At 40.5% G+C, this 14,013-nt stretch overlaps 1 protein-coding gene across 8 annotated transcripts in view; it reads right to left on the minus strand.

The window, feature by feature from the left end:
* dock10 (dedicator of cytokinesis 10) overlaps positions 1-14,013 on the minus strand; it is a 301,844-nt gene that overhangs the window by 44,971 nt on the left and 242,860 nt on the right. For all 8 annotated transcript variants that reach the window (XM_052109636.1, XM_052109639.1, XM_052109641.1 and 5 more), the window contains 11 exons: positions 8,094-8,207; positions 7,923-7,994; positions 6,642-6,788; positions 6,231-6,314; positions 6,037-6,133; positions 5,880-5,912; positions 4,760-4,938; positions 4,025-4,141; positions 3,567-3,684; positions 3,163-3,281; positions 2,066-2,180 (listed from right to left, as the gene is read on the minus strand). In XM_052109636.1, the coding sequence (XP_051965596.1) occupies positions 2,066-2,180; positions 3,163-3,281; positions 3,567-3,684; positions 4,025-4,141; positions 4,760-4,938; positions 5,880-5,912; positions 6,037-6,133; positions 6,231-6,314; positions 6,642-6,788; positions 7,923-7,994; positions 8,094-8,207 (1,195 nt within the window). The remainder of the gene's footprint in view (positions 1-2,065; positions 2,181-3,162; positions 3,282-3,566; positions 3,685-4,024; positions 4,142-4,759; positions 4,939-5,879; positions 5,913-6,036; positions 6,134-6,230; positions 6,315-6,641; positions 6,789-7,922; positions 7,995-8,093; positions 8,208-14,013) is intronic.

The following is a 14,013-nucleotide window of genomic DNA, read 5'->3' on the forward strand; positions in this document are numbered from 1 at the left end:
ACCATACCTCAACAGTCCCGGCATGCTGGACGCGCACCCCCCGCCTTCAGCCCCACGACTGTTCCCCGGCTGTTCCTCAGAAAAATCCTGAATGAAACAGACGTATTTCCCCGCCTTTATACCCGTATGTCCGGGGGCGGGACATGCAAATTCTGTCAGCCAATTTCTCATTGGCCGATCTCTTTCATAGATCAGAGGTATATTCGGCGCTCAAGGGAGAACCCTAGTGTCGCTTCTTCTTCCATCAGGAAACAGAGGTTACATCCGTAACCTAGACGTTTTATGGTACAAAATGTTAATGTGTAGAAGGCTCATGTTAAGTTATATCTTATAACCATGCATACATATTAATGGCTAATGGTATTTGTTTATGTCTTTTACCATAATGTGCTTTGTTATTTGTGTTCGGTATTGAACCAACATCTGCAGAGGGCATCACAATCTAGTGTGAAGCCAACAAAGTTTGAAAGCATTAGTTGTATTTAAATGAATATGTTTGCATTTAGCAGCTAATTCAAGTTAATTTACAGTGCAAATTATGACTTTTTTGGCATTTGCAGATCATAATTTCACTGTAAATGCAAGAAATGTCCCACCCCCTTACAAGAAAAGCATGAAGTTGTTATGTAAGGGTTAATGCCCGACGAGGTGTCCATTGTCAGGTTTTAATGGACGACGGCGAGGTGTGAACCGGCCGACGCGCAGCGGAGGACGGTTGCCTCCGCCGAAGGCCATTAAAACCTGACAATGGACACCTCGGAGGGCATTAACCCGCTTATACCATGGTCACTTGCGAAATAAAACATTTTTAAAACATTAGTTTATATTTTAATTAGGCTAAATCTAGTTTTTACAAATAATAACTTGCCTGATGGTTTATTTAGCAACCGGAGATATTTATAGTCCGCTCAGCTTGTAGAACCCTTCAGGTTCAAAAATGCATTTTTTTTTCATGAAACACAAAGGTAGGCATAGTTATTTTTTTATTACACATAAAACAATTAATCAAACAACAATCAAACAAAAAAAACAATTAGTTCTGCGCTCCAGCGATTTGCGCTTATAGAGGGCAATTAATTAATCAGATCAAAGAGAGGGTCATTTGCCTACATGCTAGCTTTTTTATTTACAATTAATTTCAACGTTTCCATTTATAGTGCAATTTGAAAAAGTCGGCCAGTCAGACATAGGGGACTCAGAAATACGTGGGTGGTGAACGCTGGTATCTTTACCGCTTTTTCTGTAACGCTTAATTATTGCTTTAAACACAGCATTACAGGTCATGAATCTGGTGTCAGTTATAATATTGAATTCCCTTATATGGCGGTTGATACCGGCTCTCAGACTCCTTAGCCTTGAAACGCTGTACTCTCCTCCTGCCTTGGTTGTCTGGACAGCTGCGTAAAACTCCCGCAGGGTCTGATTCAGAGCAGCAGCGGTGTAATTTTCAAAGCTGGAGTCCATTTCTTTTTGAACAGTAAAGTCTCTGAGTGTATTTACTGCCCATTTCGTATTTTTTTTCGTGTTGATCTCATCTTTTTCGTCTTCTATTTGATTCAATTCTCCCGGTGTTATCTCTTTGTGTCGTTTCTCCGTTTTATTTACATTTTTTCTTTCTTCAGCAGCATCCCAGTCGTCAAAGTTGTCAAATTCTCCATAAATGTTCAAAGAAATAACGAAGTCGCTCATTGTTGTATTAGTAGGCTATGTAATATCTAACTAACGTTAGATGTTTGTTTTGATAGAGCAAATTGTTAACGGATACTTTGACTGCCTGTTGCTATGGTTACTCACAGCTGTTGTAGGCAGCGCATTTATTTATTAATTTCGAATGGTAAACAGGCAGTTTCACCAGAACTACTTTACTAGGTGTCCTCTATCACTTTTTAACAGACACCCTGCAGCCAATCAGAATCGAGTATTCACCCAGACCATGGTATAACAAGGGATATTGTTTAGATGAATCAGAGTTTATGTTGTTTATGATTGCTGAGCAATGTTACAATGTTGCAACTGAAAGAAATGGCAAACATAGCAGTTTGTGAAGGACACTTAGAAGTCTTACCCTCTGAAATGGTCTTCATAATGTGCAGGAAACAGATGAGCAGACTTCTGGTCTCTGCCTGGTCCAGTTTGTCAAAGCGAGAGCCAAAACCAATGAGAGACTGAGGCCTGGCAAACTGAACATAGTAATCACAAAGAATACAGTATATGTAGTGAAAAAAGTTTTTCAATGTCAACTGTGTGTAAACATACTCAAAAACTATTGTTTTTAACAGATTTTTCTTTTATTTTTAGAAATTGATCATTATTAGACTCTTCATTAAAGGAATACTTCAGCCAAAAATGAAAATTCCCTCATCATTTACTTACCCTCATGCCAACATTAATTTAACCGCTGGAGTCGTATGGATGATATTTGTGCTGACTGTCTGTAATTTTTGGAGCTTCAAGTCTGATCACCATTCACTTGCATTTTAAGGACCTAATGAGCTGAGATATTTTTTTTAATATTTTTCTTCAAATGTGTTCCACTGAAAAAAGAAAGTCATACACATCTGGGATGGCATGAGGGTGAGTAAATTATGAGAAATTGTAATTTTTTGGGTGAACTACCCCTTTAAATATGGAATATAAGTTTCTGATTCTGCTATCAAATCTCATTTGCATTTTTGACAGTTGTCAGAGAAAACCAATATCCTACAGAGCTGTTTAATACAGTACATGGCAAGCCCACTGTTCTGTCAAAATCAGTCAGCAAGATTTAGAAAACAATTTAATCCTGTGGAGATGGGGGCGTGGTCGAGCGACGTTCTGTGGAGAGTAAGGCTGGGAGAGGAAAGCGGTAAGGATTGACACCTGTGAGAAATTGTCTCTAACAGCTGTTTTGTGTTACAGTGAGTGCTGGAGAGGGATATATGGGCAGTCCAGACCGCCGGAGGGGAGAGAGAGCGACGCATGAAGCTGTATTGTCTGTGTGTTCAATGTGCTAGTGAAAAGCATTAGTTTGTGTGTGTTACGCTGAAAAGTGTTGAAAATAAAAATATCCACGTGGACTATTTACCTGGCCCCCACTTCCTCCTTCATGAATAATCAAGAGATCTATCACAAATCCATAGTAAAATAAATGCATAGAAGTCATAAATATATGTGCTCACTCACCTTTTCACATCCATCCATCTTCTCACTGTTCCGGTCACTGTTGCTGGGGTTCGAATCAATACTGATGAGAGAACCCCTGGAGTCTGCATTGGCAGTTGATACAGCCAATGAGGAAAAAGCTTGAAAAGCAGAACAGAGGTCAAAGAAATAGTTATTCAGATAAAGCTATCATATGGCTGCAGAAGACTTGACTTTAATGGTGCTTTAATGGTGTTTTTTTTAATCCTTTAAATTGTTGTTGAATGAAAAAGGGCCATGTAAAGAGTCTTCAAAATGTATCCATATGTCTTCCACAGAAAGAAAACAACAGCATACTGATTTTGGAACGACATAAGGATAAGAAAATAATGACATAACTGTCTGCGGAAATACACCCACACACAAGATTTCCAACTTCACAGTACCTGTAATGGAGTTGAGAACCTCCTTGGAGAAGGAAGCATCCATTGAATTGCCATGGCGCATGACATGGACCACCTGACTTGCTAATACTCCTCCGACACTTACATCCTCTCTGGATCCCTGTGAATTAAATGTCATCAGAATAAACCAAATTGCTACAAAATACTAAATTTTTAAATTGAAAGATTATCAAGACAAATATTATTTTCTTTGGAAAAGCATGCACTGAGGATCGAGTATTAAGAAGGGTCAATTCTTATTTGATGCTGTTGACTCCAATTCTGAAATAGTGGAGAAGGTTTTGTTAAGACTTCAAATCTTGTTTGACTGATATGAGTTTGGTTCCTGGTGAAAATAATAGAATTAGGCTTTTCTATTCTGATTCATTCCAAATGCAGAAAGAATTTAGGGGAAATATATAGATAAATAAACATTGTGTGCACTTGTTTGTTCTGTTTACCTGATCACTAGCAGTCAGGCTGATTGGAAAGAGATCTCTGAGGAAAAAGCGAGGCATGTTGTCGAGTATCAGTCCATACAGAGGAAGGTACAGAGAGGCTATCCGTGCCTGTTTCTCCTATACACACACACACACATAGAATTGTATAATGTTAGAATTTAATAAAGTACAATAAAATATCATGGAAATTACAGAAATGCATATAATGTAACTGCAATAATTTGTTTGATTTTCAGTATGAATTACCTGCTACAATAAGCATAGCATATGGGATATTTCCAAAAATACTAATCAAAGTCTGAAATGACAACTATAGCAATTTGCATTATAATTTTTGTATTTTCATATATAATTATACAATATATTATATAATCAATATATCAAAATTTTTATATCAATATTTTGTGTACAGTACATTAAATATACATTAAAAAGTTATTTGAAAACAATGTGGTGGACAAATTGTAGAATTAAATTGTAGAATTAAATAATGCATTTATTATTAAATATATATATATATATATATATATATATATATATATATATATATATATATAATTATTATTTATTTATTTATTTATTTATTTTGACAGTATTGAGTTTATCAAAATGTCTAATGAGTTGAGAAAAGTCTACATATCAGTGAATTAATATTGATAAGTAGTCAAAATTTTGGTCTAATGAAATTCCTCTGTTTTGTGACTGTGTTGAGTTTCTTTAAATTGCAAAGGTTACCTTCATGGCATAGCGGGAGTCTAGTGAGTGTTTGGCCATGAGATTCTTCAGGCAGGACAGGGCGAGATGTCTCAGGTCCTGTTCATCTTGCAGAGCAAGTCCCAGCTCTCTCAACAACAGCCCTGTGAGAAAATGTTTCCTGCAGAAATCTTCTGTCAGACTGTACTCAGGAATGTCCACTTAAATAGAGAGAAAACACATCATTTTAGAGAACTGTAGCCATGCTAATAGAACCACATGAGCAAAACAATCAAAGTGTAATCTAAATCTATTGAAAGCTATGACATGGTGAGCCGACGCATTATATGAGTGACTAGAGACAAGACAGCCTGATTCAACTAGTACAGTAGTTCTCAGTTTTACTTCTAAAGATGCCCCTGATATAGACCAGAATTTCAATTCCAGCTCTAGACGAGTAGTTCTTAAACTGGTGAATCTAATGTACTAATAGGGTTACTGAAACAGTGAAAAAATGTTTTATAATAAAAAATACAAACTAACCATATAATCAGATATAACTATGCTGAATGATTTAAATGTTAATATAAAATAGACTGGCTTATCAACTTATCAACATTTTTTGGCAGTATGTCCATCCAGTCAAAATCTCTGATATTCATTTTGTCACTTGGTGTTGTTTCTGCATTTAGAAAAAAAAATAAAAATTATATATATATATATATGTATATGTATATATATATTTTCAGCCTAGGTCATCATGTTGATAATTGTTTATCATGTTAATAGATTTCATGTTTGATTTCAAGGACATTTGCTACTTTCGTACAATAAACACTTTTGGTGCTGTGTTGCATTCCCACTCAATAGCCAATGTAAAATCTGGGCCCTGGTGAGATCTGAGTATTGTAGTGGTTGAATCAGTTGGTTTGCAACAGGAATAGAGCACCTGAACATAGGTTTCTCCAAGGCAGACATTAGTGCCTGTTATGTCTTACTGGGAATTGTTTTAAAGTAATGTGGATCACCCTCAAAACAAAGATTTTTTAAATAATAACCATTATGTTTTTACATAGATTTTTAATTGTTTATTCAGAATGGTTTAATTTTAACATAATATGATAAAATATGGTCCGTTCAATAAAATATATTTCATAATTACCATGAGCAGTTCTGTTTTCCAATGAGGCTTTATCTGACACAGGGAGAAATGAGACAGAGACTATGTTAAGGAGGCGTGGTCCATGCTAATGAGGATTGAGGATACAAGCATGACATTATGTACATGACACAGAGGTGAAATTTTTATGTTTTCTGACCTGTGATTCGTGCAGAGGGAATGGGCAGACTAAGCGGGATGTAGTGCTCATAGTTACACACTTCCCTTATGAATTCAAACTTCAGCACACACAGCATCTTGAAAAAACAATATTTTTCAACAAAAATGAAAGTTGATAGTGAGTTAAACAACTAGACCATTACACACAGAGAAAAACTTTAAAAGTGCAGAAACCTTATTGTCACTAGCTGTGATCATGTTGATGTAGTTGCTGATCAGTTTGAAGGTGAAACCTCTGTCCATGAGCGAAAAGCATCGCTGCAAATGACAAATACTGTCAGGCTTACTTTATTTAATACAAACGTATGTGTAGACAGTGCATTTTAAAACAATCTATAAATATGCAATACTCTTAAATCATAAATCAAAAATAATCAATAATACAATGCAAACAAAAATATTGGGTAAAATGACACATTTTTAATGTCACCGACCTATATTTGCTGTATTACATAAAATAGTTCATATCTAAAATTGACATTTCTCTTGCTTTATTCACCATTTCGAATTGTATTTATTTATTTATTTTTAACTGAGCTCATCGCAATACATTTTACAAAATAATCAAAGACCACTCATGCTCACCTTCACAAAGGCTGCTATGGCCATATTGGCGCTGCGTGTCTCCTCAGCCAGATCTTTATTCTTCCAGAAGATGTGATCAGACATTGTCATGATCAGAGTCTCCAACCGACTTTGGAAGGTTCCAGGAAACCACTGTGGCCGAGGGAGCTAAACAAACACACATATTCATGACACATCTCTTAAAGTCACAATGCTAGTTTATTTGTATCTAAATTGTACTGTATATCCAAGGGCAGTGTTGCCTTGTGGTTGTGGTGATTTAGGCCTGTGAATTAAAGTTTGGAGGTTTGAACCCCACAAAGGTTGATCTGTGAAAAATATGTATTTCTTTAAAAACACTGTGTGACTATATAGGCATTGTTTTGAGTTATATAATATGACAGGGCCATGTTATTTAGATGACGAAAACATTTCAGCTTGAATATTTGGTTCTCCTCTTCCCTACTGCAGAATCAGGGGGAATTCACTAAGAATGAATTGTGCCTGGTAAAAGTGTTGGTTATTTGCACATGCTGTCTGTGCTGGATTAGTGGTTGATTAATTTAAGAAATTTTGCAGATCAGGAAACAGCGCAAACGCACCCACAAATTTCCTCCTGAACACAATTTGTATGCACAATTCTGATCTTGCGGGCAGATTCTGAGCTCTTTATTGTGGAGGATGTAGAGGACCACCATGCCCTTGACTACACAGAGCATTTTAATTTATGCCAGGTTATAACGCTCTTCTGATTTATTATTTGATAAATTATTGCTGGTATGAAGTCAGTTTTTTTATGCATTTTTTTCACTTTAAATTTTTGCTTCAGTGTGCAGACAGCAAATTCTGTGATTTTTTATGTGATATTTAGCTATATTTTGGTTTAATCTCCACACACCTGAAGACAGAATTTTGTTTGAGAGCAATAATTTTTTGTACTTGATATGATTGATAGAAAATGTACACAAAAATCTCTTTTAAATAAAATACATTTACTTCCTGCTTTCATCTGTATAAATACAGTCTAATGTATTCAACTAGTGCAATGTATATTGCACCAGGACATTTTTGTGAATGAAGCGTAATTTAAAGGCTAATCTACATAGAAAGGAGGCATCTTTCCGCTGAAAGAAATGACAAGAACTTAATTTATATACTAGAGATGCAGCACAAATTCAGTGCTGGTTGGTCCTGCTTAAACTAGATTATAGGTGGTTAGGGAATATGATGCAGGTTTTTGCGTGGAAATACCATATGCAAAAGTCCCACAACTCTGTAGTTAATTCGCCCCTTAATATTTACCATAAGCTTTGCTGTGTCCATTAGGTGCTGAGCCATAGATTTCACCATGATCTCCAGGAAGAACCAAGAGAACTGCAAATAATAAAACAGATAGAAAATAATAAAACATCAGGCCAGAGACTAAAACACATTTATCACTTTATTTAAAAGGATATGGTCATGTTGGATCACCTTAAGTATGTTCTTGATGATCGACTGTTCGTTGCTCTTCAGGTCAGAGGTCATTCCCTTGGCCAGCTCCTCGTGAACAGTTCTGAAGCCACATGCTTCGGTTTTAAACACAAACTGAATGAAGAAAAGATAAGAATAAATGAGCCTGACATTTTCATGCACACTTAAACACAGAACAAAATTATTTTTTTCATTATTTACAGTAAATTACATAACAGTCATTTCTCAGCCTTTGTACCAAGCATATTATTAGGGGTGTTTGCTAAGGCAAGCATCACTATTACTTATTGCTGTTGCAAAAATCTAAAGTTCTGGCAAACTTACTGAAAATTTGCCACTCGTTATAATACAAATAAGCCTTTGATTTGCTGGAAATTATTGCCAGAAGTTTGCATCTCTTCACAGGTAGTGGTGAACCTGCAGCAAACCTTTAGCACCAATGGACATTTTGCTGCTACTGGCAAACACTTCTATCAGTCCCACCAGGTTTTCAAGGATTTTTTTTTATTACTGTGGCCAAAAATTACAGAATTATCTGCTGCTCTTTTTTTCATAAATTGCTATGTCATTTGCAGCGGTTTTTGTGTTGTTTTGCAGTGAAAACTCACAAATCATTTTAGCATAGCCTATTTGTGTAATTTGTATCAGTGATCCTAATTACAAATCCTTATTACATTTTACTATTCAGATTAGGGAATTTTGAGCGAATGTAGAAATGATATGAACACCGCTTTTTTGTCTTGTTTTCGGGTGCAAAAGAGAAGCTAATCTCCTGCACCGTGTCACTGCAAGTCATAAACCCTATGTTAAAAAAAAAATAAAATAAATCAAGTCTATGCTGTTTTATCAAATAGTCCTCCGTTCATACTGTTCGGGTCAAATTTTAGGAAATTAATAGGTGATTAATAGTTTTTTTTTGGTCAAATAAAAAACACTAGCACATCCTCAATGCAGAACATGCGCACACACACACACGCACGCACGCACGTTGGGTTTCCATGTTCCCTTTACAAAAAGCTTCACTTTGATGCTGCGCTGCTAAGCGCTATGGGGAACAACTCTAGCTGTGAACTGAGCTGAAATAGTGTGTGTAACACGTCAATGAACATTGACTGGAATTTATAGCCTCGGATGATGTAATCATTAGATGCACCTGTGACCAGGCTATAAATGGATACGTCACCAGGTGTCGTCAGAAACTCTTTTTTCAAAGCGATTCTGTTTCTGTGTGTTTCACAAACCCTGTCAAAACTTTCTTTCCTCTGTTAGAAGTTAGAATCAGTTAGGCAGTGTGCAGTGAACAGGCAGAGTGCGTCGTGCTCGCCTCGCTTGCTTCCGGGAGTCAGCACTCACAAAAAAAGAAAAAAAAAAAAAAGATCGTTCGTGGGGCTCTTGCATGGATTTGGCTGAGGAGCAAGAGACGGGTTGTTCCCTTTCTCTCACTTTCTCCCCAAACCCAGCTGGTCCTTCACATGATCTCGAAGCACGTTCCGACGCTTCTTCGGATCATGAGGTGGATCGCGATTCTCTTCCCGCCTCCGAGCTTTCCGTCCGCGATAGAAAATCTATGGAGGAATTGCTCGATGTTGTTACTCGTGCGGTTGCCAGATTGGACTGGCCACGCGAAAAAGAGACCCCCAAACGCTCCAAATTAGGGGATAGATTTTATCTTCCAGTCGAAGAAAGGGAACGCCTCATGGGTCCCTTCCCTTCTTTGATAACCTCCATGAAGAGCTTTATCATTCATGGAGAACCCAAAAAATAAAAAAAAAATAAAAAATATATATATATTTTCTTCCCGTGTTCACATACCCTCGACGTCATTATATTCGACTATCGTGGGTGCTGAGGCACGGGGTATTCAGTGATGCCGCCGGTCGGAGAGACGCTTGCGGGCTATCTCTCGCCGGGCTCGGCATCGTCACTTAAGAAGCCCTCTCTCCCCTCAAAGCATTGTAGGACAACCTCCACATTAGTGGGAAGGGCTTATCAAGCAGCAGGTCAGGCTGGTGCTGCTCTGCACACTATGCTGTTTTACAGGCGTACCAGGCTGACCTCCTGGACGACCTGAGTGGGGGTTCTGCGCTTGACGAGCAAGCCTCAGACCCGCCTCAGTCCTGACTGAAGGGAGGCTCAAAAGCATAGCGTGGCGAGTCGTGCTCCTCCTCCCAGGGATTGGGGACAGTCTCGCCGCTCTCGCCAGCCCCCGAAGCAAGACCCAAGAGAAAACCCTGACGGTCTTGCGCCTAGATTAGGGGGTAGCTCCCCTCGGGACGGGACGCGTGCTTCACTTCACCCCTCCCGGTACCCCCTCGAAGCCCCTCCATTCCCGCCACCTCTTGCTGTTCCTGCATTTTATTCAGGACGCGAAACACCCGACAACCCCTCAACAGGAAGTGTTAAAATATAATACCCATCTTAGAGATCCTGGCAGCGTGGAAACTTCTGCCAGATATATTCTTTTCTGTGGGTCTTATAAGGGCGTCAGGATTTAATTCACTCGCCGCTTTTCCGTGTTTCAACGGCGTGTTCTCACTACCGTAAACCGGATTTCTTTTTTGTAAAAACAAAAAACTCAATCTCCTGGTTAAAGGGGCCATGGTATGTGTTCCCCTTCCAGAGAGAGAGTTAGGTTATTACACTAAATACTTCCCGTTTCCCATGGAGGGTGAGGGGTGGCGTCTGGCTTAGATCTTAAAGCTTGAACTACCCGTGGGTGTTCAAGTCCAAGATGATGCCTGTCAAGACGGTCGTGTCTCAAGCCCTATAACTCGTTTGGCTGGTCACCATCGATCTTATGACGCACTTCTATACTTCATTTAGAAGTTCTGCCACAACCTGGAAAGTTCCTGAGGTTCACTTCTGGGGGCGAAGTCTTCCATGGTCAGGTTCTTTCACTCAGCCTAGCCCTTTTTACCGGCACATTCACAATGCATGATGTAGCGCTGGCTCCTTGCGACTCCGGGGCATCTGCATTCTGAATTATGTAGACGACTGGCTGATCCTAGCGCAGTTCCAGGAACTGGCAGTTCAGCACAGGGACATCGTCTTAGCTCATCTGTTTCTCTGGGGTTGAGGCTTAACGCCAAGAAAAGCGTCCTCTCTCCCACTCAGAACACTGTCTATCGGGGCATCGTATGGAGTTCAATCACAATGCGGGCACAACTGTCTCCCGCTAGTATTGAGTCCATTCAGATCACCCTGAGCAAAGTCAGGCTAGGTCAAGGTTGCACTGTTTTCAGTATCAACGATTTCCAGGTCTCAGGGCGAATGCGTCCACGGTGATCCCTCTGGACCTTCTGCTCATGAGACCATTTTTGTTGTGGCCAAAAGCCAGGGGATTTCTTCCAAGGGCCAAAACCCCTAGGCTAAATAGGGTTATGCGCCTCAGGCTTCGTTCCCTTTCTATGTGGTTCAGACCCCGGTTTTCTGCCTTGGGTCCCACTCTTGGTGCGTCTTGTTGTCGCAGGCTGCTAACGACAGACGCCTCCCTGATGGGCGGGGTAGCGGCCTTAAGTGGTCGTCCAGCTTAAGGGGATAGGAGGGTCGTCAGCTCGGTTGTCACAGTCACTGTCTTGGGTTGATGGCTGTATTTCTGGCCCTGAAATACCTCCTCCTGAGGCTGCCATGTCTTGGTGCGGGTGGACAATACAGCGGTAGCCTCTTACATAAATCATCAAGGAGACCCACGTTCCTGTCAGCTGTATTTCTGACACGTCGGATTCTCCTTAGGGCCCAGGGCAAGCTCCTGTCACTCAGGTCAGTTATATCCCTGGATGCCCGTATATGGGAGCAGATTTACTGTCCAGACAGAAAATACCAACGGGGGAGTTAAGAACTCCACCCTAAGGTAGTAGTTGGCCAGAGTTCGCCAGCAAGGGTTTTTCCTCTTACTGATAGCACCGCGCTGGCTGAACAGGGCTTAGTTCTCGGAGCGAATTTCTTCCCTCGACGGCTCGCCTTGGGAGATTCCGAAGAGGAAGGATCTTCTATCTCAGGCACAGGGCAATATTTCATCCCTGCCCCGAATTGTGGAATCTTTCATGTTTGGCCCCTAAGGGTACCAACTGAGGGACACAGGGCTCTCTCCTGAGGTTATCGAGACCTTTTTAAATGCCGGGCTTTTTCCACTTGGAACAAGTTTGGGTGAGATCTTAGGGCAGAAGAGGACCTCTTCGCCTCTATGAATAGTGCAATGTCTCCTCTACTTCTCCCTGAAATCACCCAGCCCCCTTGGGTCTGGACGTTAAGACACATACATGACCCAGAATGCGTCTGTATGCGTTTCTTTCCCTGGTTTCACTGCTCCCGGGAGTCTTGGCAATGTTCACCAGCAAGGGTCTTGCCTCCTATTAATGGCGCTGCACTGGCCGAACAGGATATGTTTCTCAAAGTTAATTCCTCTCCTCGACGGCTCGCCTTGGGCGATTCCGAACAGGGAGGACCTTCTCATCCTTGGCCCGAATTGTGAAACATTTCATGTCTGACCCCTAAAGGTAACAAATGAGGTTCACAGTGTTTTCTCTTGAGGTTATTGAGACCATTTCAAGTGCTAGGGCTCCCTCCACTTGGAACTGATCTGGGTAGATTTTACAGGGCAGAAGAGGACCTCTTTGCCTCTGTTGATAGCGCAATGTCTCCTCTACTTCTCCCCGAGTCGCCCAGTCCCCCTCCCCTCGGGAGGGGCTGAGCATAGTAACGCTAAATCGCCTGCATGCGTTTCCTTCTACTAAAGTTCTTATTACAGAACCAGCTAACTGCCAGTTTGCTTCAGTTCTGGATTTTCTATAGAAAGGACTGTCAGCGGGCACTTGCCTCACCACTGCCAGGTTCTATGTGGCCACTGCGGTTTGCCACGGCTTGGTGGGCGGGGTGCCCTCAAAGAGGCATCCTCATTATTGCCCGGCCCACGAGGCGCGCGGTCAAGCTTCGCCAGTAGGTTTCAGGGCGCACTCTACCAGAGGGCTCTCCTCCTCTAAAACCTTGGCTAGAGGTCTCCCTCTGCAGCAAGTTTGTGATGCGGCAGGTTGTCCTCTCCGCACACATTCATTAGATTTTTATGACAAGTTTGTGTTGCGATAGGGTTCTCTTCACACACATTCATCGAACTTTATGGGCTAGATGCTTTGCTACTCCGGACTCTTATGTCCTTGAGTCGACATCTCAGCCCATGCCTAAACAAGTTTGTGATGCGGCAGGTTGTCCTCTCTGCACACATTCATTGGACTTTTTTAGTTTGGATGTTCTGCACTCCGGGCTCTTATGCCCTTGAGTCGACATCTCAGCTCATACCTGAACAAGTTTGTGATGCGGTAGGCTGGTCCTCTCCGCTCACATTCATCAGTTTTTATGTCAAGTTTGTGTTGTGATAGGGTTCTCTCAAGATTAGATTATTGTAATGCATTACTGGGTAGATGTCCTAAAGACTCAAAATGCAGCAGCTAGAGTGCTTACTAGAACCAAGACAAAATATCATATCAGCCCAATTTTATCATCGCTATATTGGCTACCTGTTATGTTTCTTATGTTAACGTAAAATTCTGTTAATTACTTTCAAAACTTTGAATGGTCAAGCTCTTCAATACTCCTCTAGCTCCTCTTTCACACTATATTCCATCACGTTCAGTAAGATCAAAACATTCCGGCCTGTTAATAATGCAAAAGAGGAGGTAGATCCCTTTCCTATTTAGCTCCTAAACTATAGAGTAGACTTCTTAGCCTTGTTCAAGACTCAGAAAAACTCTCTCAGTTTAAATCTGTACTTAAAACTCATCTCTTCTGCCAGACATACACCTAATTTTTCCCTCAATTCATAGCACTAGTCAGGTCTGCTGGAACAGGAAACACTTCTCTAACCCGCTTTTAAATTGAATGGCATCTACGCTAATTTTGTTCTATTGATTTCCTGTCTCATCCTTGG

This window comes from Xyrauchen texanus, chromosome 38 (genome assembly GCF_025860055.1).
Source record: "Xyrauchen texanus isolate HMW12.3.18 chromosome 38, RBS_HiC_50CHRs, whole genome shotgun sequence".
NCBI lineage: Eukaryota > Metazoa > Chordata > Actinopteri > Cypriniformes > Catostomidae > Xyrauchen > Xyrauchen texanus.